Source organism: Rhagoletis zephyria, unplaced genomic scaffold (genome assembly GCF_001687245.7).
Source record: "Rhagoletis zephyria isolate East Lansing unplaced genomic scaffold, Rhagoletis_zephyria_1.1 Rzeph_scaffold_00041, whole genome shotgun sequence".
Lineage (NCBI taxonomy): Eukaryota > Metazoa > Arthropoda > Insecta > Diptera > Tephritidae > Rhagoletis > Rhagoletis zephyria.
This window is the reverse complement of record NW_016157125.1, coordinates 348,760-373,489: the sequence shown is the minus strand read 5'-3', so window position 1 is coordinate 373,489 and position 24,730 is coordinate 348,760. Positions and strand designations below refer to the sequence as shown.

General features: G+C 33.6%; 1 protein-coding gene across 1 annotated transcript in view; it reads left to right on the top strand.

Moving 5' to 3' along the window:
- DIP-epsilon (Dpr-interacting protein epsilon) overlaps positions 1 to 24,730 on the top strand; it is a 289,178-nt gene that overhangs the window by 227,466 nt on the left and 36,982 nt on the right. The window contains exons 4-6 of the mRNA XM_017621291.1: positions 15,012 to 15,170; positions 18,877 to 19,005; positions 19,500 to 19,650. Of these exons, the coding sequence (XP_017476780.1) occupies positions 15,012 to 15,170; positions 18,877 to 19,005; positions 19,500 to 19,650 (439 nt within the window). The remainder of the gene's footprint in view (positions 1 to 15,011; positions 15,171 to 18,876; positions 19,006 to 19,499; positions 19,651 to 24,730) is intronic.

Below are 24,730 nucleotides of genomic sequence, written 5' to 3'. Positions count from 1 at the left end.
TATTATTTTATGTTCGAATGTTGGCCAACTTTTATGCTGCTGTTTCGCTATTTGTGCGTAGAAGCGATGAATTTTTGGCAAAGTTTTAAATTTTCAGGAAATGGATATTTAAATTGGGAAACTCATTAAAAATAAATTGATAATACATACATTCGAACGTTGTTCTTGTTGTTGACTTTGGCTGCCGCTTTAAAGTCGACAGGGTAATTTTTTTCTCTTTCCAAAATCCACCTATTTAAGCGCGAGTGGCTATCAAAGTGCATTTTTACTGTGTGCGCGTCCATATAGAATCTCTAGGAAGCTTTAAAACGGTTTTCCGGCGGGATATGTTTTCGTTCTAGCTATCTTAGATAGACGAGTATAGAGCAGGCTTTACTTAATTCACGATAAAAACTAGCCCATAGACATGGCTTTCAGAAGCTTTTAACAAATTTTATAATAGTCGCTCAGTATAAAAGGTCCCTTTGGAAGTAACCGATCCCAATAATTTGAGATTGATCTGCTATAAACCACGATATGTAGTCCGTTTGCAGGGGTTTCGTAAGTTTCCTGTTCTCCATCTGGAACATGCTCACGAACTTTCTGTCAAAAGAGCTTTTCGCCATGAAAGTTGGGAAGAAAGCTTTTTTTTTTTTTTTTTGTAAGACTTTTCTTCCAGAATATGCAATGTGTTTCAAAATATATTGCCTACTGACTGCCCTTCAATTGCCTTACAAATGACTTGGAACTATCTCAGCCAGAATCGTCTTGAAAATCTGATATAATGTGGGCCGATGCGATGAGGTGTGATGCGATACACTAGAAGATTCAAGATAACAGCTTGGAATAAATCTAATGTAGGGGGCCAATCTTCAACCAAAACCAAATAGAAGTACCTTAAAATCGTAGTAGATAGAAAATTGTCGTATAAACTTATTGTGGACGAGCGGGTAAGGAGGGCCTTCGCAGCACTGTGTACATGTAACACTTAGAGGCGTCCACCCGCTCTTTCACATTAGACATTCACGGCTAATACTATTCTATACATTTATAGATATGGTAGACAGCACAGAAAAAGAAGACACATCTTAAAAGACTGGAGAGTTTTTACCGGCTCTCCACGCAACCTTAAACATACTAACAGCAGGCTTGGTAGGCTAGAACATAGCGTTTACAATTGCCGCAAGTCTTTACGCCACGGGAAAGTTTGGATTAAGTACCTACTATCACAGGAGTATAGCGTCGTCCTTAACCGCGCAGAGAGGCTGACGGTTGACGTAAGCGCGTGGAGTTGATATTGAATGCAACGCACATCTACACAGTTGGTTCTAAACTGGACGAAGGAGTAGGGGCTGCACTAATCTGCACCGACCCAGAAATTCATAGGTTCTCTATTGCAATGTCTGTCGCTAGATCGGGTCCCAGGCCATAAGGGTGTGCAAGGTAATGAGAGGGCTAACAACGCTATGGACATTATTCGTCTATGTGAGATCTCTTAAAATCAGACAGGATAACCTAGCCTAATCTTATCTATAGCGGTATCGTACATATACTGACAAAAAATCGAACATTATGATGGAATCGATAGTTATGGATTTGAATTATGATGCAAAATCGCTCAATTACAATAAAGTAAAATGACATTCAGTCCCTTAACAAAATGTTTAATCTTTTTACTTTCAAAGCTGTGCAGACAACATTTTCTCCAAACTCCCAAAAAAGTTTGCCCTTAATAAAATTAAAAAATTAAAACCAAACTCAAAAACTATTAATATTATCTTCAAGCTGTTGGCTCATTGTCATTTGTCAAGCTCATCTCTTATTAAACTCATCAAAACTGAGGATTTTGCAAACACACAGCTACATACATAAACGTAAAGACCTCAGGCTACTCGGGCGCATCAAGAAATAGTTAGACACAACTGTCGATAGGCAAGGACACACTCAAGACGACCAACATCAGCGTGCGAGGTGTGTTTGAAATATTCTTAATTAAATTGTGTGTGTGTGAAACTTTGCGAAAACTTTTGTGGCATGCATTTAAATAGGCCAGCATAGCTACGCTATTGCGTAAGTGTGGACGGCAATCATGGCGGTCAGAAGTCACAATTTTCTATATAAAAATAGCAGTAAAAATAATTTATCAAACTAGACGCCAGCTGGTGAATATCAATAAAAGCAATGTTTGCACAAGAAGGCACCGTTGATGACTAAAAAAAAGGGCGAATAAAAAATGAATCGAATAATATGTTAAACTAACACGACCAAGTAGGCCACGGCAGCAAATCGCGTAAGAGCGTTTAATACACTGCTGTGAGGGACGAGCGGGTGCGGCATGCCTAGCGACATGTCATTAGCGTGTTGGCGATGGACCGGACAAACGTCAGCAATTTAAACACTAGCACATAAAGAACTAGCAAGAAAAGGACAAAAATTGCGCTAAGTATGCTGTACACACACATATACATACGGACTTACATATATATGCACATTAGGGCGGATCATTTTTTTTTTTTTTTTTTTATATGCGAGTATAGCACACGAGGATTCTAGGTGTAATTCTTAGCAAATTTTCCGAAGAAACCATGGATCAAAAATCGATTTCAAGTTTGCCAAATTGCGAAAATATGTTTCGAAAAAAATTTAAGAATTTTCACTTGTGTGCCCTTGGTGTAATTTTTAAGAAAAAACAAGTCCAGAAATGGATTCTTCATAACAATAAACCTATTTTGGCAATTTCGCAAACTCCAAATTGATTTCAGATCCATGGCTTCTTCGCCAAATTTTCTTAGAATAACACGTAGAATTATTCTATGCTATATGCGCATAGTCGAAAAAATTTCACATAAAAATTGACCCGCCCTAATGCACATACATACATACATACGTGTGGGTTACTTCCTTATTCAATGTGAGCCACATTGTAATGCAAGGCGTTAAGTTCTCTGTTGGCCATCCAGCAGCTGTAGTAGCACAAAATTACCAGCAAAGTCCAGGCGGAAGCGCACAAATGCCGGAAATTAACAGTAAAGTCAGTCGTTATAATACGCTCAAGTTGGCAAGTTACCCGGACGAAGAGTTGAGCTGTTGCAAGAAGCAGCAAAGAAAAAAAAAAAACAAAAGCGTAAGAGGACATAGGAAGTGCCTAACTTAAGCCACATAAGACGAGTAAAACTTTATTTTGGCGCGTCCCTTGGCTCTACTTCTGCCCGCTTGCAAGTGTGTGTGTTTGCGACTATGCAGCATGTGTATTAATAATGATGAGCACAAATGTCGCAGCAGATGGACAGCAAAAAATTATTACATGGCTTGAAAAAAGCTCATTTGCCATAGTTTCACAAGTAAACACAAAAAGAAAATCAAAAAAAAAAAATACGAAAACACTGCCTTCATTTAATTTTCCACTTCTTATGCGATGCGTTTTTTTTTTATTTTTTTATACATATTTGCTTTTTTGGTTTCTTGTCCCATCTTCCACATCACTTGAAAAATTCTTTGTCATACTAATTGGTGCTGCATTAGTCGTTTGGTCGCCATCAGCAGCGTCGCCGCCAAGTCTCCAATTCGTAATTTATTTGACCCATTATGGAGTAGAATCACCTTCATTCTACGCTACATTTCTAGGATTTGATGTTGCCCTTATCTTCAGTGTCTACCTACTTGCATTTATGTTTTGTGCTTTCCATCTTTATTGCTACTTATTTTTTTGCGGTGTAAGTATGTTGCGCATATTTTTACTGCTGTTTAAGCGCTTTTGTAATAATCTATTATTGCTCATCCTTTGCACCTACATACCTACATACTCTTTTTTTTGGCGCGTTCGGTTGTAAATAATACTCGTAGATTAAGGCTAGCGATTAAGACACGGAAGCATTTCAATATGCTGACCAATTTTTGCGCCATCAATGGGGTAATAAAGAAGTAGTTGACCTGGAAAAAAATGTATATTGAACTTTAATATAATGGTTTGGTGTGACTTTTTGTTACAGAGAATGGGAGCGAGTTTAACACTAACCACTCACTTGCCTTAAATATGAAACATGATTGGGAAAGTAACTTAGACAGGTAATTTAAAAGAAAAATATTTTATAGACAAACTTTTATTAGTGATTAGTAAAAAAAAAGAATCCACCCCCGCATCATCTAAATGCACAATTGTTTGTAGAGTTATTTTTTCCCATTTAAGTAATATACGTTTTAAATATGAAACAAATCGGACCATAAATACAGATTTTTCAAACTCTTACGCCACCTATCGGGCAAATTTTTACTTGGAGTTATTAATTTTCACGTAAGTAATAAACCTTCCAAATATGAACCATATCGGACCATAAGTACGGGGTTTTCAAATATCTTTACACCTGCGCCACCTGGCGGATTAATTCTGCACTGCATTGCAATCAGGTTCTGAGCTGAAATTTGCTTAAAAATTTATTGCAAGATTTGATAGCACACAGGTGAAACCAAATAAAAACTAGTAAAAGCGATAGAATTTCGCAAACAATTCTATTAGTTAGTTGATATTGTTATCGATATTTTCTTCGACATCGATATATCAAACCATATCGCTGCCAATATTCGTATATGTATAACAATACAGCAATAAATGTATTTCGATAAATAAATCGATAACATTATCGACAAATGTATCGTTATTGTTAACAGTATTGAATCGGAAATAAATTTGAAGATGAAAATCTCAAGCAGAGAGGAATGATACCCATTCTCTACTCCACCCGGTAGTATAATAAATTTCATAGCTGGTTCAAAAATGAACGGGGGAGTGGGGGGCGGGGGGGGCTATTTTCTCTCGCAACTCTTCCCTAAGCCGTTCATTTCGATTACCGGGCTACTGTAGGGCCTTCCTGGCTTAGATCACAGCTATAATTTAAATGGTAACGAGGTTTTCATCTTAAGTGACAGCCAGTCAGCAGTTAAAGCTGTGAGTTCCGTCATAACCAAACCAAAAATTGTGCTGGACTGCCGTCTTTCTCTGCAAAAGATGGCTTAGCAGAATACTGTAGTATTCTTCTGGGCAAAGAACGTATTGGCATGCTCTTGGCCAATTGCAAGCTGCCTCTATGAGGATTTATCTATGCTCTTTGCTCACGCGAGCGAGCATTCTTGTGCAAACTTAGACCTTTCGAATTTCTAGGCAAACTTGGATCCCACTAGGTGGGATCGAAAAAGGTCTCGAAGCTTATATTCTCTAAAGAGCGGGGATATATATCTCACACCATTGGTACTCTAACAGGCCACTGCCTTATACATACATATGTAGGTAAACACATAAAACGGCTCGGAGGAGTGGGAGACAGTTCTTCGCCTTCCCTGTAACTGTTCGGTATTATCGAGGGGCAGATTACGTTTGTTGCGGTCTCCTTTCTTTAGTGACATTGACAAATTGGTAGCTTTAAACCCTAGGTGCCTGACGTGTTTTGTCAAGAATTCAAAATTGTTCAGTAAGCGGAGTGAAAACTCATAGCTGCTCTTCAACTCTTGGCCTTGTCCCTACGTAGCAGTGGCAGCCACACCTTCCTACCTACCCAACAGTATTGAAATGTTGAGCGTTAGCAACTTAAGAAAACTTTATTAATTTTATTATTCTGAACAAGAACTATGGACTATTCTTTGTTTTGTTATGTTTTATCGCAACAAATAAAAAACAAAGTTTGTCAGTTATTTTTTAGCAGAAAATAGTTAGTATTTTTTAGGCACTGATTGAAATATAAAATGCTTCATGTTTTCGATGTCTTGATCGGAATTTTTTGTGGACCTTTCGGTATTCTTCGAGTTCTCTATTTATTTCGTGAGTTTTCGGGAATCTTCATATTTAATTTTTCAGTTACCTCTATTTTGAGCATAAAAATAATTTAACGACACTCCTTGCTACTCGACATTAATGTTTTATAGAAAGAATTTGGAAAATAAATTTACTAAGGCATAATCAAGCTCTATATGAATCTTAGCATCATTACTCTTCCCTTCACAGGAAATGTAGCCATTACATCATTAGTACGAAAATTGTCGCAATTTTGAACTATTTGCAGAAAAGAAAAGAGTAGATTTCACCCTGTCATCTTAATTAGTTTCTGTTACTTTCGTTAACTTTTCAATACATTTAAACCTAAGCTATATTAAATGAGCATAGCGATACACTATTTTTCAAGCTTTTTCAATAGTTTGAGAGAGATTGCGGGGGTAACCCTTTTAATTTGGCATTGCCAATGGTTCAGCCCGTTAATGCCCACTAATCCATTATTTCTTGCTCATTCTAAAGGAACCCCGGTAAGCTGAATTTGACTGAAGTCACTCACAAGGAACCACTAAGTATGTATCCGAGTGAAAACACGAAACTCTCCTTATACGCCTTCCCAACCCAGCCTTATCTAGGAGTCTTAGTTTGCTATATAGAAGCTCATCTTTAATGGAACGTCCCTGAAAAACCCGTAGATTACGGTAGTTCGTGCACTCGTTTAGTGAAAAGTCTCTCGTTTCTTAAGAAATGAAATAGCTAGGTATCACCTTAACTACTTTAAAACTAACTTTATTTTTTGGAGCCAAGGCCACAAATTATACATACATACATTTTATGGATGCACTATAAGCCCATTCACCATTACGGTTTATTAGTTTGGTGGGAGGTTTTTTATACTTACTGCAATCCGCTCAAATTCAAAAGGGCGAAATTATTGGTTTATTTATATTCATACAATGTAATAACTAGGAGCTGTCTTTCCAATACCATAGACGTTGTTGAATATGTATAATTATCGCTATTCCAACAATGGGGTGAAATTATCTCCGATATAAATGCAGCTGAAAGAACGTTTCTAGTATAGGAATTGTTAAAGCGCGTCCAGGGAAAGAATTCATACTATGATGAAAGAAGCGCAGAGGCTAGAACAGGTACAAAAAGCAGTTGGACTTCGCTTTTTACTTCGCTTTCAATTGCGTCTGATTTTTCCCTAGTCAGACTTAAATAAGGACCATGCCATGATGATATTGAAAGAAACTGAACTGCGGATAAGTTAGCAAAAAAAGGCATCCTGGAGTCAGTCCATTGATGAAAACAGAGAGTGAGAGTATTCTTAGCTATATACCAGTATTGGCAGGATGAGCCTCGGCCAGCTCAGTGATCGCTAAACACAAACCAGGGCACATGAAATGCCAGATCTTTCCAAAAATCCTATATCTATGAGTTTCTGTCTTTCCCTGGAAAGTGCAGGACAATCGCTGAGGATAAGCCTGATTGAGTTCTTCTTGGGCGTAGCAGCTGCTACAGAAGTCATTGTGACAGAGCCCCTCGGGCTCGGGCGGTCTGCATAACTGGCCGTTGTCATTTCTCCTCTATTGAGAGTGAGAATTTCTCTTGATCTTCTTTTATCCCATTCAGACCACATTGCCCATCTGGAATACGCTTCTTCAAAGAAGTGTTCCCTTAGTGTAAACTTTTGGGAAGTGAGTGACAGGCTTGTGCTCCTTATTTGATAGGATATAAATTAAGCTACCAATGAAAAATAAAAGTATAATTTACTCCTGGCGATCATATGAAAGCGGAGGACAGCCACATATAAATGAGTATTTACTTCTGTGAGCATACTCATGTGCTCATTGAAACGTGCGAAATAAAACATTTTCTAAGCACAGCATGTGGCTGCTAGGGACTACATTGAAAACTTCTTATGGTTTCTAATAAAACGTGCCATACCAGTGCAGATGCAAAATGACAGAAAACACACACACGCATACTCATATAGATACAATATCATTGTAAAAACAATAAAGATCAGCATAAAAATAACAATAACAGAGCTCACGGTCACTGCACACACAGTGCGCCGGAGTGCACCGGAGTGTAGTAAATGCAAGCAGTTGCCAACAATTTTAGTATTACGAGGGTGCCTACCACTAACTAAATTGGGTACTTTTGCTCAACACATTGCAGACCTAGGCATAAATGTGTGGAATAGCGGTAAAGCAGGTTAACGAAACAGCAATGCCGATAACTTTTGATTACAATGGGAATATTGAGTAAAAATCAGTAGCACAAAAGAAAATATTGTCATGGCTGTCAGTCTGTTGGAATGGCAGGCACTGAGAGTGCTGCAAGATAGCAAAAGTTGGTGCAGAAGAAGAACAAAAAAAAAAATAAATAAAAACGTGGCATTGATAGGAGAATTGGTTGCACAAAATGGCTAACACAAACCACTCACTTCCACCCCGCCGTCCGGCCGCACTGCTCAGGCGCCATTCTTTGCTTCCCCAAAGGAGTACTGAGAAAGGCATATCTATTTGAATTCAATGCATTTGCAAAATTCAATTTCAATTGAGTACCTTTGGGGTGTTTTGTGGGTTTGAGTGTTTGTGGTGGGTTGTCTGTGTGTATTTACCACTTAGCATGTTTATGCGTATTGCGTCCATTTGGCATTGTATGTATGGTATTGGTCCATTGAATGGCAGCGATTTGCATTTCGCCAGATTTGCTGCCATTTCAAATGCAAAACCAAAGCGTGAAAACGAAGTTCGATTTGGTTAAAAATTTTAGATTTCTCGTTTGGGAAAACTTTTTAGCCGTAAACACATACATACATACGTACGCAAAAACCTTTATGCCCAGCAGGAAATGCCGTTAGCTTAAAATAAACTTTGCAGGACGATTGTGGCTAAGATAGTAAAAAGTCTTTCGTAAGACAAATGAAAGAAAGGCAGATGGCAAGATAGTTCGAATAAGATAGTTTTGCTATAATAACAAAATTCTTAGACAAAGAGCTTTCTCGTGCGCCACTCGTGGTTAAAACTTATCTTTAGAGAAAGCTCACGTCGCTGAAGCTCACGTTGCTGCAACAGTCGGGTGTGCAAATGGCCGAGAGATACGAATTCGAGTAGTCGGCCAGCAGATTTTTTTTTCTTTTTAATTAAATTTTCTTTAATTTTTAGATTTTATTGTTTAAAAAATATATATGGGGTATTCTTTCTGAATGTTACTCCCTACCAAATTTACCCAACTACTTAGGTGATGAATAGGAATATTGACGCTTTATAAGACCCTGTCGGTCAAACGTAGAATTTTACGTTCTTTCTGAACTCGACATAAAAGAAGGGGGTACAAGTTAAAAAAAAAAAAAACATGTTGACCTCGAGATGACCTTGTAATTGACACTCACGTTATTTTCCCACTCGGTATTGGAAAGCTTTCTTTTAATGAATTTTACATATTTTTAAAAAAGTTTTAAGTTAAAAGAAAAAATAGGCAGTGGGGGTAACGTTTAGAAAGGATATATTTTTTTAATTTCATTTAAATTTTTGGGAACTTATTTTATGTAACTTTTCTTTCCTAATTTAAATAGCGGCAAATCAGCTGCACTTGATAGTAGTTGGTTGAATAAGGAAAATGAATTAGCAACAAGAGTTTACGGGATGTACATAGCTCAGTGGTTAACGCTTCTGACTTTAAACATCCATTACGCAGGTTCGATCCCTGCTGAAGTCTAGAAAAAAGAAGTCTGATGAGGAGATGTGGTGATCTCCGAAATAGCTGCTATAACTTCTACCGCTTAGACTTTGTTGCTTTTTCAATTTTTCCTAATAAAACAATCGTGGTACAAAGCTCAATAAAAAATATTAAAAATAAAATGTTAATAAACCACAATAGCATTGACAAATTAATATTTAGATGTTTTTGTTTTAAAAAGAATAATAGTTTTTTGTTTTTTTTTTTCTTATATTTTTAGAAACTTATTTTATTTTTTCTTTCTTTAACAACAATTTTTATTCAGTTTGAGGCCGTTTTTAATGAAAAACTGTTGTACAAGTCGAATATAATTATTATAAGGCCATAAATAACAAAAACATAATTTCATTCTTTAGTTATTTTTTTTTTTATTTTTTTCTTTTAATTATTTGATGTTGTTTGAAAGAGAAAAATATTTTTTTTTTCATTTAGTTTTAAGGAACGTTTTATTTATTTATTTTGATTAACTTTTCTTTTGTTAATTTTATTTTCTTTTACTCTTTATATATTATTGTTTTAAAAAGAAAAATACATTTGTTTTATTTAATTTTATTTTTAGGATCTTACTTCATTTTATTTAACCTTATTTGTTTATTTTTTTATTTAAGTTTTTTTTTAATTTTTGATTAAGTACTGTTTTCTTCTTTTTTGATTTAATTTTTTCTTCCTCTAGTTTCATTTTTCTATTTTATTGTTAAAAAAATAAAATATAAAATTAACTTCATTTAATTTTTAAAAATATTTTTATTTATTTTCCTTGATTTATTTTTTTCTTGCTTTTTTTATTTTTTTATCTTACTTATTACTTTTTATAATTTCAAAACGAAAAATATGTATAATTTCTTTATTTGATTTAATAAAAAAAAATAATCATTGCTAAACGGCGAGCAGCATAACGCTAAGACCTCTTCGTTAGCAGATCTTTCAATTAGTCTTTCGAAAGACCAAAATCTACATAACTCCTTTTGTAGGGTGATGGCCAAAAAAGAAGTCAGTCCAGAATACCACTGGTTTAGGTGTCAATTACTTTGCAACTAGCTACTTTTGGACACAAAATGTCTATAAGAAAAAATTAAGGAGATTTTTTTTTTTTTAATTTCTTACATGTAAATAAATAAACTCTCTTTAATATTACATATTCTTTAATCTTTAATATTACATATGTTGTTACTTGTTTACACATTCTGCTGTAGTCAAAGTGACTACATAAAATTTTGATCTTCATTTTATTTATCCTGAATTCGAAAAAGCATCCGTGAGGTGTAGAAGAAATGTAGTGAATAAAATGCCAATTACGACTGCATAATTTTTGCATGACTTTAAAACTCACTTTTAGTGGGTTTGGTCATAGTTAATTAAATTAAATTAAATTAAATTAATATTTTTATGAGTTGATAATTTTTACTACTGGGTGCTTACAAGGAAGCACAAAAACAAACAAATGGATAAAATGTAAAAGTATGTGTGAGATACCTACAATACTTGGATATGGAAATATGTGCAGTGGCGGGAAAATAAATAGGTATGCGATATTTGAACAAGTTTGGGAAATTTTTTTTTTGTTTACTTAATTTTTTATCAAGTACTAAGCCGTTATCTTAGAAAAATATGCAATTCTGAACTTCAAACCTTGCACAAGAAATAGGAAAATTTGGCAAATTTCATCAAAACTTCAAATTTTTAAACAGAATTTTTAGAAAAAATGTTGGTATGCAGCTTTAAAGCCGATGGCGTCTTCTTCCATACAAGGGATGTCCGATAATTTTTGTATATGAAAGAAGAAGCGTCACAACGTTAGCAATTTAAAACTTGCAATTTATAATAAAATNTCGCAGTTTAAAGGACTAGAGGAGGTTTCAAAACTGGATATTAAGGCACTCTTGAACTTCGCAAAAAGCGTTGACGTCCTATACGACGACTACTTTAGACCGCAGTAAAACGGACCTCCATCTGGCACTACAAAGGACCAACGGGTCTATGTAAGGCGCAACAGCCGGCCAGTGTAACCTAACCTAACCTAATAAAATTTTTGCGGCTACATAACTGTACATACAATTTTTTTTTCGAGAAATTCTTAATTCGAATTTTCTGAATTTTGTACAAAGTTTGATATTCGGACTTACATGGTTTTTATTAGATACTGAGCTATACTTTTATAATTAAATAAACATTAAGTAAACAAAAGGAAAATAGCCAAAACTTGTTAAAATGTCGCGTCCATATTTATTTTGCCGCCAACGTAGGTATCTTACATATGTATGTATATGTATACATACATATGTATATGTACAAGCAAAGCCGACTTCAGTTACCGGCATTTAAATTATTTTGTATTGCCTTTGTTGCTATTGTTGCTTTTGTGGCATGTTGATGGTCGATTGTCGATTTCAATTTGATAGCCTGTTACTGGCACTACTCACTCCAACACAACGACATTGCGGATGAAAAACTGGAAATTGAAAGTCTCCAGCACTTGCCAGACATTCATGGTGAATACCCATGCATACATACATATATTTATGTAATAGTTTCTGGCTTGCATGTATGTAAACTTTCTATTATTCGAAGTTACAGCTGAAATGTTTTGACTCTAATACGTAGAAGGACATAGTACAATTCCACTAGTCTACCAACGTATGTATACATTACAGGTAAACAATTACAATGGCTTTAACTTTTAAATGAAACTGCTGATTGTGAGGGAGGCACAAGAGTTCCGTTGGCAACCTGCGGTCTGCTCCTGAACAGATGGTATCATAGTCGGCTCAACGGGCGCTGGATGAAACCCTCGACATGCAAAGTTGCAAGGTCCTTTTGGCCGGTTGTCGACCGCGGGCGGTGAAGGGAGCCTCGCCAACTTTCGATTCTTAGAGATGTATTGACCGGACGTTGTCCTTTAGTCGCCCACGCGGTGTGACTTCATATCGTAATGTGGGGTTTGCCACAATAACCTAACCTAACCTACCTTTGTAATCGATATTCATAAATGAAATAAAATATGTCTATTTACTTATATAAGGGAAAAATTGAAGAGGACGAAGAAAATAATAAACGTAAAGCTAAAAATAAAGACAAATATAAGAATAAGTAATATAAGGATAAAGAGATTTTCGGGATTCTCGGTACTGAAACAAGATTTTCAAGACACTTTCGGGATTCTCGGGACTATTTCGGATTTTCGAGACCATTTCGGAGTTTTCGTTATATTTAACGATATTGTTTTCGATATACTTATCGATATTGTTATCGACATAATAATCAATTTTGATATAGATATATATATATCGATATTGTTATCGAAGTAATAAATGATATTTTTATCCATACGAAAAACGATATTGTTATTGATATATTTATGATCATATTTAGCGATACTATTTTTGTAGATATTATAATAGATTTTGTTATCGACATTTTAATCATTTTATTTATCGACTTTTTATCGATTTTGTTATCGATATTTTCCATTTTGTTATCGATATTTTTATAGATTTTTTGTATTGGTATTTTTTAGATGTTGCCTGTTATCGATTATGTTATTCATACTTTTATCGATGATTATATTAACTAGGTTGTCATTTTATTTGCAATTTTGAACCAATAAAATGCATACATATGTACATATGTACGTAGTATTTATGTATATTGGTTATGAGACAAACTAGATATGTAGCGTGAGTTTCACTTCTCCAGTGTGGCTCAGGCGCACTTACTTTCATTTTGTTAATTTTTCTCTGAAAACTGGCGCTTTGAATCCATATACGAATTAAGCTGGTTCCTTGCAGATGGTTTGAAAAATAATAGATATTTCTAAGTTTCAAATAGAAAAATGTCCTAATGAAAAATCAACTGAGTTTTTGAGATAAAAAAATCTGTGAACTATTCCATTAAGCAGTGCACAAATATTCATCAAATAAAAGTGACACAAATATGAAAAAACAAATTTCATTTTGCACTACTATTATTCTAATCGATTGCAAAAGCATCAGAATGAAAGCAAAACGCGGCAAGCACTCTACTAAGTACTAAAACTTTAATATTATGAGTGCTTCAAGAAATCGCATCAACAAGTGCATAAAGCATATTCAACGCATAAAATACTCCATGAAATCGTTAGTACCCACTTGGTGAAGACTAACAAAGCACTGCCAAAAGCGCAGCAAAGAATCAGGAAAATATTTGTGAAATTCCAAAATTTCTACTTGGACGCAGCTCATCAGACGTGCCTCGCTGAATTTACCATAGCGCGCTGCCAAAAGGCACAAGGAGACAAGACGGCGAAAAAAAAACACAAATAAAAAAAAAAACGTAAAACGGAAATAAGCAAATAAAAGTAAAAGAATGAATACGACGTCCAGCTATGGAAATTATGTCTACAAAGGAAATTTTCATGATATTTTCAATTGTTGTTAAAGTCTGAGTTGCAGCCAGAAAAAATACGCAAAAATTTCTATGGACGTATTTAAATATGTATGCAGGAATGTCAGAAAGAAAGGTCAGCACTCAACTCTAAAGAAGTTTAGAAAGAAAGTCAAAGCTTTGTTGAGATATGGAAATTGCGCTTGCAGCGCGAAGTTGGGGAATAGGAAAATGTTCATACACATTTTTGGCGAAATGTTGGGCTGTGGTGTGTGGACTGAAAGGGCGGAAAAAATATGAAGTTATTTGTGGCAAGTCTGCGCAAAATTTTTTCGTGCTTCGTTGGCTCTTGTTTTTTTAATTTTTTTGCCCAATTTTTTTTTATTTCCTTTTTGGAATCCTCTCATATTATAATCTGTTGTAAATTTTTGTTCTTTTTAAACATTTTTTTTTTTTTTTTTATTGAAGTTGCATTACTTTTTCGGGTCTAGCATTATGTCCTTGCTTGTTCGCCGTGGTTTTCATATTTTTTATGAGCTTAACATAATTGCGTTGCCTTTCCACCACATTCTGATCATAATCCAACTTTTAGTGTAAACAAAAAATAAGCGAATATTTTTAAATGATGTTTTTCGCTGGCCGGAGGTTTTAGGGGAGTTAATTTTTCTTAAGCTTTGACGTGCAATAATTTGTCTATGAGTCATTCATGTCGAGAAAAAAACAAAAAGTAAACTTAATACAGATTTCAAAAATATACAGAAAAAAATAGAAAATAAATTTCGTTTTTACTTGAAAATATAATCCGATTTTTGATTTTGTGGCCACAGCTAAAAACTTTCAAAGGAGCATGTTTTTGCTGAAACCTAGTTTTACTTTAAAATTAAACTTCAAAAATTAAAAAAAAAAAATTAAAAATAAAACCAGTTTCTAGTGTTAAGAAAGCTACCTAGTATGTAGCTAAAGGACTGAGAGAGAACATTCATTGGTGTGGAAATCGTAATTACGGATACGAAAATCATCAATTTCCACAATTAAAAAATTTTGTTAAAACCGAGTGTTCTTCATTCTTTAAAGTTTTATTAACTACAAATTTTTTATTTACATATGTACATACATATTTTCTCTCATTCTGTCCCTCTCTCCCATTTTCTGCTTCCAGTTCCGCCCAACATCGACGATGCCCTCACCTCCAGCGACGTCATTGTGCGCGAAGGTGACAATGTGACGCTGCGTTGCAAGGCGAAAGGTAGCCCAGAGCCATCAATTAGATGGAAACGAGATGACGGCAATAAAATTGTGATCAACAAAACGTACGAAGGTAAGTAGTAGTGTACGAATAAATACTGCATACTGCATACAAGCAAATTTGATAGTAGCCAAGGAATGTAGTAGATAGTAATTGTCAGGGCACTTAAAAATTGGCATCATTTTACTGCTCCTTTTTTTGCATTTTTCCTTCTGCAATTTGCTATTTGACTTCATGACAATTTTATTGCCATTGCTATGGCCATTTGCTGTGACTTTTTATTGCTAGGGTTGTGGTTAGCTGTAGCTTGTCGTTCGCTGTTGTATTGTTAAGCGATCTTCAAAGAATAGTAAAGACTGTGTGTGTAGGCTAAGAAGGGAAGAGGAGGAAGGCAAGAAAGAAGAGGAGGTGGAGGGCGAAGAGAACCACAAAAATGCTCTGCTCTGTGACTTATGGTGGCAATTAAATTGTTTTGATTGGTTTGAGTTCAGATTCCATTGTCACTTGGAAGTCGGAAAATTAAAATGTTTGCGAATGTTTTGGTTGTTTGCTTTGCGACAAGATTTTTTTTTTTTCAAAAATGAGGGATTTTCGAACTACATATAACATATAAAAAAGAATCAAACGTAGACTACTAGCTGAACGCTTAAAAGTAGTAACTGCATATAACTTTTAAATTATTCAAAAGTGGTCATCAATTTTGGTGCATTTAAAAAATTGTCACGATTTTCGTTTATATTAAACCTAGACGTAACTTTTGCGTTATTTAAAAACTATACATATTTTTGTTTTTTATTTGAATCCTAGACTTTAATCTTCCTAAAAAAAAAAAACAGGACATACATATTTGTTCATATAAAAAACACACAGTTTTGGTTATCTAAGAACTGGACGCAAACTTTTCTTAATTAAAAAACTGGGCAGATTTTTGTTCATATCAAAATTTAATACAAATTGTTTTAAACTCACGACCTTTTTTCAATTAATAACTTTAAAGAAACGTTTAAAAGTGAACGATGGATATCATATTTTATTATATAATATTTGCTACTTTGGTAATTTAACAGCTTTACATTAATTTTTAGCCACCTACTTTAAAACTAGGTCCAATTTTTTGTTTTGCGCATTCAAAAACCGGCCATAAGTATTTGGTTTTTCAAAATTTCAGGCAGTTTTTTAAGAAATCTCAAAAACGAAAATTTTTCTAATTATTTTTAAATTAACAAATTTATGGCCATTCTTCTGATAAAAAAATATTTTAAGATAAATTTTTGTTCAATACAAAGCCTGCCATAAATTCAATAAATTTATTTCTTTATTTTAACTTATCAAATTTTTGTCCACATCGAAAATTATGAAAATTTCATGTATATCTGTTTAACAAAAAAAAAACTTTTGGAGATCAATTTTTGTTCAATCAAAACCTGGACATAAATGTTAAGTTTTTCAAATACAGGCATAGTTTTTTTCAACGAATTCATGTTTTGCAGATACATTTTTGTTCAAATCCAAAGTTGCCATAAATATTTAACTTTTTATGGCTTGGTTTTAAGATACAAAAATCTATATATCCAGTTTTAAAAATTACCAAAATTTCATATCCAGTTTTTTTAATTAAACAAATTTTTGGAGATAAATTTTTCTTTTTTGTTGTTTGTGTTTCCGACAGGGTAGGAGTATGATATATTGTGGACGATTTTCCATCATCCACAATACGTCAGATCAATTTTTGTTCAATTAAAAGCGGAACATAAATGTTTAGCTTTCAAAATGCAGACATAGTTTTTTCAACAAATTCATGTCTACTAATCTGTCCGTCCTTTTGATAAAAAAAATGTTTGCAGATAAATTTTTGATCAATTCAAAGCTTTGTGTGCATTTTTAAAAATTTATTTCTGGTTTTTAAAGTATCAAAATTTATGTCCAGTTTGAAAATTACCTATTTTTTTCTTAATAAACACAATAAATCAATTTGTGTTCATTTAAAAGTTTGGCATAAATTTTTATTTGTCTATTTTATTGTAGCTTATTAACATTTTATTTTTAATATTTTTATTGAGCTTTATACCACGATTATATTTATTCGTAAAAATGGAAAAACGAAGCGGTAAAAGTTATAGCAACTATTTCGGAGTTCATCACATCTCTTCATCAGACTTCTTTTTTTTAGACTTCAGCAGGGATCGAACCCGCGTCATCGATGTGCAAAGTCAGAAGCGTTAACCACTGAGCTATGCATACCCCGTAAACTCTAAAAAAAAATTTTAGTTTTTCGAAACTCAGGCTTAGTTGTTTTTAACGAATACATTTTTTCAATAAATTTTTGCAGATAAATTTTTGTCCAATTCAAAACTGATCATAAATTTTTAAATATTTTTTTTCTTGTTTTTAATCGACCAAAATTTATTTCCATTTTGAAAATACCAATATTTCATTTCCAGTTTTTTTTTAATAAAAACAATTTTTTCAGATAAATTTTTGTTCAATCAAAATCTCGCCATAAATTTTTAGTTTTTCTAAATTCAGGCATAGTTTTTTAAACAAATTCATGTTTAGTTTTAAAATTGCCAAAATTGTCCAGTTTAAAAATTTAAAAAATTGCATGTACAGCATTTAAAGAAAAAGATAAATTTCGAGTTAAAAAATATGTCCAGATTTTAAAATACCAAAAAATATGTGCAGTTTATAGGTAACCAAAAAGAAGCTTAATATTCATAAAGGAAGTAAATTAACTTACGAACGGCATAACCCACTTTTGAATGAAAACATTGCCTCGAATTTCCACTACCTCTTGAAGCACTGGAAAGTGCATAACTCAACTCCACTTTCTTAACCAACTCAGAGTAGGCGTCTCAATTTCTTGTATGTTTATGCTCGAAGGCTTTCTCAACCATAATAGCCAACTGCTTTGTTTACATTCCATTAAAAACTAATAAGCAAACTGCAATACCTCTAAGTTACATGCCTACAAGCAGGTACACATACACAAGCGTACATGCCTACATACTTTTACTGTCCATGTGTGTACGAACAAAAAGCTGCAATGTGCTAAACTTTGCAATTCTAAAGCCTTGCTGTCATAGTAGCATCGGCAACAATTGCAATCGGAACTTTGTCAGCATGCCACTTACACAACTTTCGATGAAAAACAACTTGCAACACTGGCAACAATTGTAACAATGTACAAATTTGCCAGCATAAGTCAGTTGTTGTGGCTTTCAGTCGACGGCGGCGTCGTCGTCGTCGTCGTTGGCCATCATCAATTCTTGTATGGCATGAAAATTTTCAAGTGCACACAATAGCCTTTGTAAAACTTGCATACGCACGCATTAAGTAAGTGTGCGAAATTTAATGTAAAGAGGATGGTCGAGATGAATATATGTAGGTATTTGTATAGAGCACATCACATTTGCCACCGCTATGGCAGGTTTACATGCTACTTACTTTAGTTCGGTGAAAGTTCTGATTACGAGCAGCGTACAACTTTTACACACACACACACACACGGGCACATACATATCTACATACATTCCTACTATAAGTATGGCAATATTTTCCGCAATTGTTAATCATGCGCTCGGTGTTCGCCACAATAGTACAACTGCTCAGACGTACGCATACCTACAAGCTATATTTATCAACAACTAACTTTTATTTGAATCTATTCGCAGGAATGCAATATCTCTGCAGTCAATTTTCACTTGCAATACTTTTATACATTTCCTTTTCTTTTTTATTGCACTCTAATTTTACTACTTCACACTTTACTTACTTTCAGTTATTGAAGTGGACGGTGAAGCCTTGGAGCTGGAGCGTATTTCTCGTCTACATATGGGCGCTTATTTGTGTATTGCCACTAATGGTGTGCCGCCCAGCGTTTCGAAGCGCATTAAAGTGAGCGTTGATTGTAAGTTAAATAAAATTTAATTATTTATTTATAAGCTATATAATACATATGTATATACATATATGTATAAGGTTTTCTTAATTAAGCTACTCAATCGGCGATTTCTACTACACTCTTTAAAGAAAAACTGAAGCAAATATTTAATTGCTGAGATATTCCATACTGATGGCAATCATTTTAGCTCAGTCTTATATGGTGTTCACATGAGGCAATTTTTAGTTGAAAGCAAACGGTCGCCTGGTGTGAACGGCCTCCAATGAAATTTGGGGCAGCCAATTTTTGATTCAACTAATCCCCTATAAAATTGCGTGTAAAATCGCTTCATGATAACACCGTATTACCGACTGGTTAGCTTTGTATCAACTTACGATTTATAATCATAAAGAAATACATACTTACATTCCATATATTCATCTAGAAGTAACTGCGAATTTTTCCTATTTACTTAGAAATATTTTTGACTGTTAACGTTTATCACTATTTTACTCTTACAGTTTCGCCAATGGTTTGGATACCCCATCAACTAGTTGGAATTCCCATGTATTTCAATGTTACTCTAGAATGTTTCATCGAAGCCAATCCCACTTCATTGAATTACTGGACGCGTGAAAACGATCAGATGATTACAGAATCGGCAAAGTACAAGTGAGTAATAGGTTTAAGAAAATACATATATATTTTTTTTAAGATTAGATTATGTGTACAAATATGTATGTATAAACTTGTGTATAAATACGTATATGCGTGTACTTTAGTACGAGGGCAATCTGAAAAATCAGTGACTTTTTGAACTTGGCGCGCAGCAAATTCAACTACAACACTGCACTGACCCTACAACGGTCATCGATTAGTAAACCACTGTACAGTTTTGAGAAGGCAGATGGTTGTCCTGAATTTTAACGAAAATAGAATGAATGGATATAATTTATTGCGTAAAAAATTCATTACCGAAATCAGGGAAAGGCTTGATAAATAATATGTGATTCTACATTTTCATTTTCGATGGTTATAAATTAGTTTCCCAAGTTTTGTTGTTTTTTTACGAGGACAAGTGACTCCGAACGCCAGAAATCGTCGAAAAAATTCATTGAATGATATTGGACGATCGGAGAATAAAAGTGTGTAGGGTAGTTTAGGCTATAAGTGTCTGAAAAACAAGCGGCTACATCACATTAGGTTTAAATATTTTGATATAAAAAAGCTATAAGCGCGATGGGTGCCCGCTTGCTGGCACTTAACCATAAATGCAACCGTCTGACAGCGTCAAAGGATTATTTGGCTATGTCCAGGCGCAATCCGAACGAGTTTTTGCACCATTTCGTAACCGCTAACGAAACATGTATCACCCACAAGACATCAGTGGCCAAGGAATAATCAGAAAGTAATAAAATGTATCGAGCCAAAAGGAGACTACATATGTTGACTACTCTTTTAGAGCAACAGAAGCCAAATCAAAAATTTTTAGAATTGTAGTCTGTCTGTCTGTACGCGTATTACTCAAAAACTAATCAATGGAATTGAACTCAGTTTCGCAGATGTATTGTTTCAGGTCTAACTTAAAATATACAAGAAAAAATTAGAGTTGCCACCTGTTTGAAAATTTTAGTTTAGCTAAATTTATAAAATAAATTAATTATTGCAATATGGTTGTCAAAAGAAGGTTTACAGCCGAAAACATTTTTGTGGAGGGTTGCCACATGTTTGAAAATTTGATTTAATAAAATAATGAGATAAATTATATATTGTAATATGTGTATCAAACTAAAGAGATTTAGCAAAGTGCCGAAAATATTTCTAAGAGGGTGCCACCTGTTTCAAAAATTTTATTCATTTAAGTTTATAAAATAAATGAAATATTACAATACGGGTGTTAAACTAAAGGGATTTAAGAAAGTTTAGTGTCGAACATTTCTTTGAAGCGTGTTGCCACCTATTTGAAAATTTTAACTTAGTCAAATTGGTAAGATGAGGTAAATATTGAATTACATAGTACACCTTTGAAGAAAGTGCGCGATATAAGAGAGTCACTCACTCTCATTAAAATTCCAATCCGATAATGTGCTGGATTTCGAATTCATTTTGACGGCTAAACACATTAGATAACGACGGTTCCGTTTTGCTTTAAAATGCCCTAGTTGTCGAATCGAATACTAACCTATTTCACATTCATTATCGAAGGTGAAACTTGAAAAAAAAAAAGATTTGTTTTCCAATCATTTTCGAATTATTAACCAAGCCCAATGTTTATTGGGTCGTTATCGAAGATGTTTTACCTGTATTTAGTGTTAATTATACATTGAGAAACTGGCCCTTAATCAGAGGAAGTTTCGGTAGTTGGTGACCATTTGTATGTTGACTTGCTTGGAGATCAAGAGCATTGATTCCTTTCATTAATATCGTTTTATTTTCAAGTCCATATAATGCATACCTATGTATAAACAATATTTAAAATATTTAGCCCGTTAAAATGCGTATGAAATAATAAAATAAAATCGATGTTAACACTTTAATTCCCCTTGGTATGCAACTCTACTTAATTACTGCTAATAAGTGCAAATTGTTGATTTTCTCTGAGGTGTGATTGATTGACTCCAAAATGCATAACGAAATTGCTGTCAAAAAGCATTGACTTGTAAAATATTTTTATGATACACGAATATAAAGAGTTTTGAGATTTGAAATCTTTTGCTAATGAATTTCTTTCTTGCAAAATTTCACACCAAAAAATCTTCAAATACAAGTGCATTACACAAGTCACACAAGTACATTCAACTGCCTGCTGTGAACTTCAAAAGATTTTTCAATCAGTGGTTAATTTCTGTATCGTTTTCAAAGTGGCATTGACTTGCGGAACCAATGCTGCGGAGGCATGCTTACAATTCTTCTTCCGCTAAAGCTCGCAATACATACATACACATTTATGTACGTATTATAAGGCACCATAACCCAGAAAGAAATGCGTTAGCAACAAGCAAAGACACAGAAATAGAAGTCGATTAAAGTAATTCGGATTTTAACAGTGGCTACTTAAGAGAGCGCTTATTGTTTAAGACCTTTATTTATGTACATCTATATAACTTTAAAACCAAATAATTATATAATTCCGATATTTATTTCGTTATGAAAGACTTTCCTACAGTCACACAATCGTTGCTGTTTATTCGTATGAACTTATATTCCCACACTTCAGAGCACAAGCTGGGTGTGGTATTATCAGCAAAAGGGCAAGCGCCGGTTCTTAGTGCACACTTTGCACTGGCAGCAATTGTAAAAAAATACAAACAAAGAACACATACTTACACCGACCGCTTTTTAAGATGTGAGCTGTGCTTTTGTTTAGTATTTTTCTTCTTGTTTTCTTAGGTGTTCAGCGTATTACCGCATATTATCACCATAGCCGCTGCACACTTATTAATAAATATGTAGACACAAATACATGCATTAGGGTGGGTCTAATATTTTTTTTTAAAGGAAACGTAAGACGTTCTTGGAGAAATAAATATACGAGCATTTTTTTTAAGAGGTGTAAACTGATTTAAGAAGATTTGATAGCATTTTTAATAAATTTTTCGTTTTTCTTCAGAGCTGCATGAAGAGCATACATAAAAGAGAAAATAAATCAGTGGAACTTTTATTTTATTTTTCTGTAAATTTTACGTAAAAATACCTATGAAATTTATGAAAAATTGTGCAGACTTGAATGACCCCTTCATGCCAAGTAGTATACAAACTGGATTTTTAAAAATGTGCATTTTTATAAAAACTAAAATCGAATTTTCGTAAGATTTCTGCTTTCAATTAACACTAAGTTTAAATCAAAGTTTAAATTTGAATAGTGGACACTGTTTTGAGCATTTAAAAAACAAATTTTTATTAAGTATTTTTTTTTTATAATTTTTTTTTAATAAATTTTTTTTTTAACCATTTGTTTATAAAAAAAGTTATCTTTTTACTACAAAAGGGTTGTTTCATGGCGTTCCATCCGTTCAGAGCCCATAACAAATATGAGTTTTATAATAAAAAGTATAACTTTCTAGTAAACTTTTGTCGTGAATTATTTTTGACTACCAAAGGTCCATCACTTTTGTTGCATTTTAAGTTTAACCAATGAAAAAAAAATATTTATTTAGACTATGAAAATTTCGTCAAGGTCCCGAAAATTTGCAAAGATTACACGGAGTCAAGAAAAGTACTGAAGGATCCCAAAAATACTCTAAAACTACCGGAATGAATTAAAAGAAATACATCTTACTAAATCTCAAAAATTCTGAAAAATTTCCGGAAAACTAATTCAACATTAACACTGAAAATTAAAATCTTGAAAAACTCACGAAAAGACCCCAAAAAACTTCAGTTGAATCCGAAGGAGATACATATGATCTTATAAATAAAAGATTCCCAGAAAAATTCCGACTGATTGCCGAAATCGTAAAAACGCCGCAAAGCTACTGAAAAAAATCCAAAGTGTCTCGAAAAATATCCGGCAGAGACAACGAATAACTTGAAAAAGCTCCTCAAAAATTTCCGGTGGCTTCGAAGAATTAGTAAACGAAGAGTATCGTAAAACGAGAAATTTCAAAAATTCGCAAAAAATAAAATAAATAAAATAAAATTCTAAAAACAATATTGAGAAATGTCCCAAAAAAGTTCCACTAAAGGCCCCAAAAAGAATACTAAAAAAATGTCCAGAATATCCCAAAGAATTTTCCGCAAAATATTCCAAAACTTTTCGCAAAAAATTCCGGTTGATAAAATTTTAAAAGGTAGATATTAAAAACACAAGATTGTGAAAAAAAATTTAAAATATAATCCCAAAAATACTAATATTTTGTAAGTCCCAAAAAAACTTCTGAAACATCAACGCAATTTAAAAATTCTAAAAATAATGAGAAAAGTCTCGGGATAATATGAATTATTTATTTAATTTTTTGTGGATTTTGGAAATAAAATTCCAAAGTTTCGCCCAAACGTGATGAGAATTTTAACTTTTTTTATTAAAATCGTTTTTGAGATATTTATAGCTGATTTGATCGATATATAGTTATAACTTTTCCATACCAATATTTATCGATTAATGTTGGGATATCTTTGATATACTTAACATCGATTTCTTAACTGTTGTAGATATATTAAGCAGTGACTTTATCGAAATTTTCTTTGGTAACATTTTCGATTAATTTTACCCGATTTAAGCATAGAAAAGTTATTCCGATAAATTTATCGGATTCGGTAAATATAATACTCGCTACCGAACAGTCCAGTTTTTTATAACAATGTCAATGGACTTCTGCACAAACAATTACCTTAAGCTCTGACTCAATTTCCACTTCATCACAAGAAAAGTTGAGTCTAATCTTAAGCGTTTGCTTTTTATGCGAGAGCCTCAAAGCCTTATCGCATTCGCATATACATATGCATACATTTATTCAGTTCCGGTAGCAAAAATTATTAAGCAAAATCAGTGCATAAAATTGGATCCACCCTAGTACTCATATTTAGCAAGATGTATAAATAGGTTAGATTAAAATTTTTGCATTTGATCAAATTACTCGCTAAATGTAAAACAGTCGGTCTGCAGAAATACGACTGGTCTGGCGTGATTGGAATTTGTAAAATATTTGCATTACATTAAAAATATTAAATAAGAAATAATAAATTTCTTGGGAAAAAAGTTAAAACGCGGTAGTATAAAAAGTTGAATAAACAGACGCGACTTCGCCGTTTT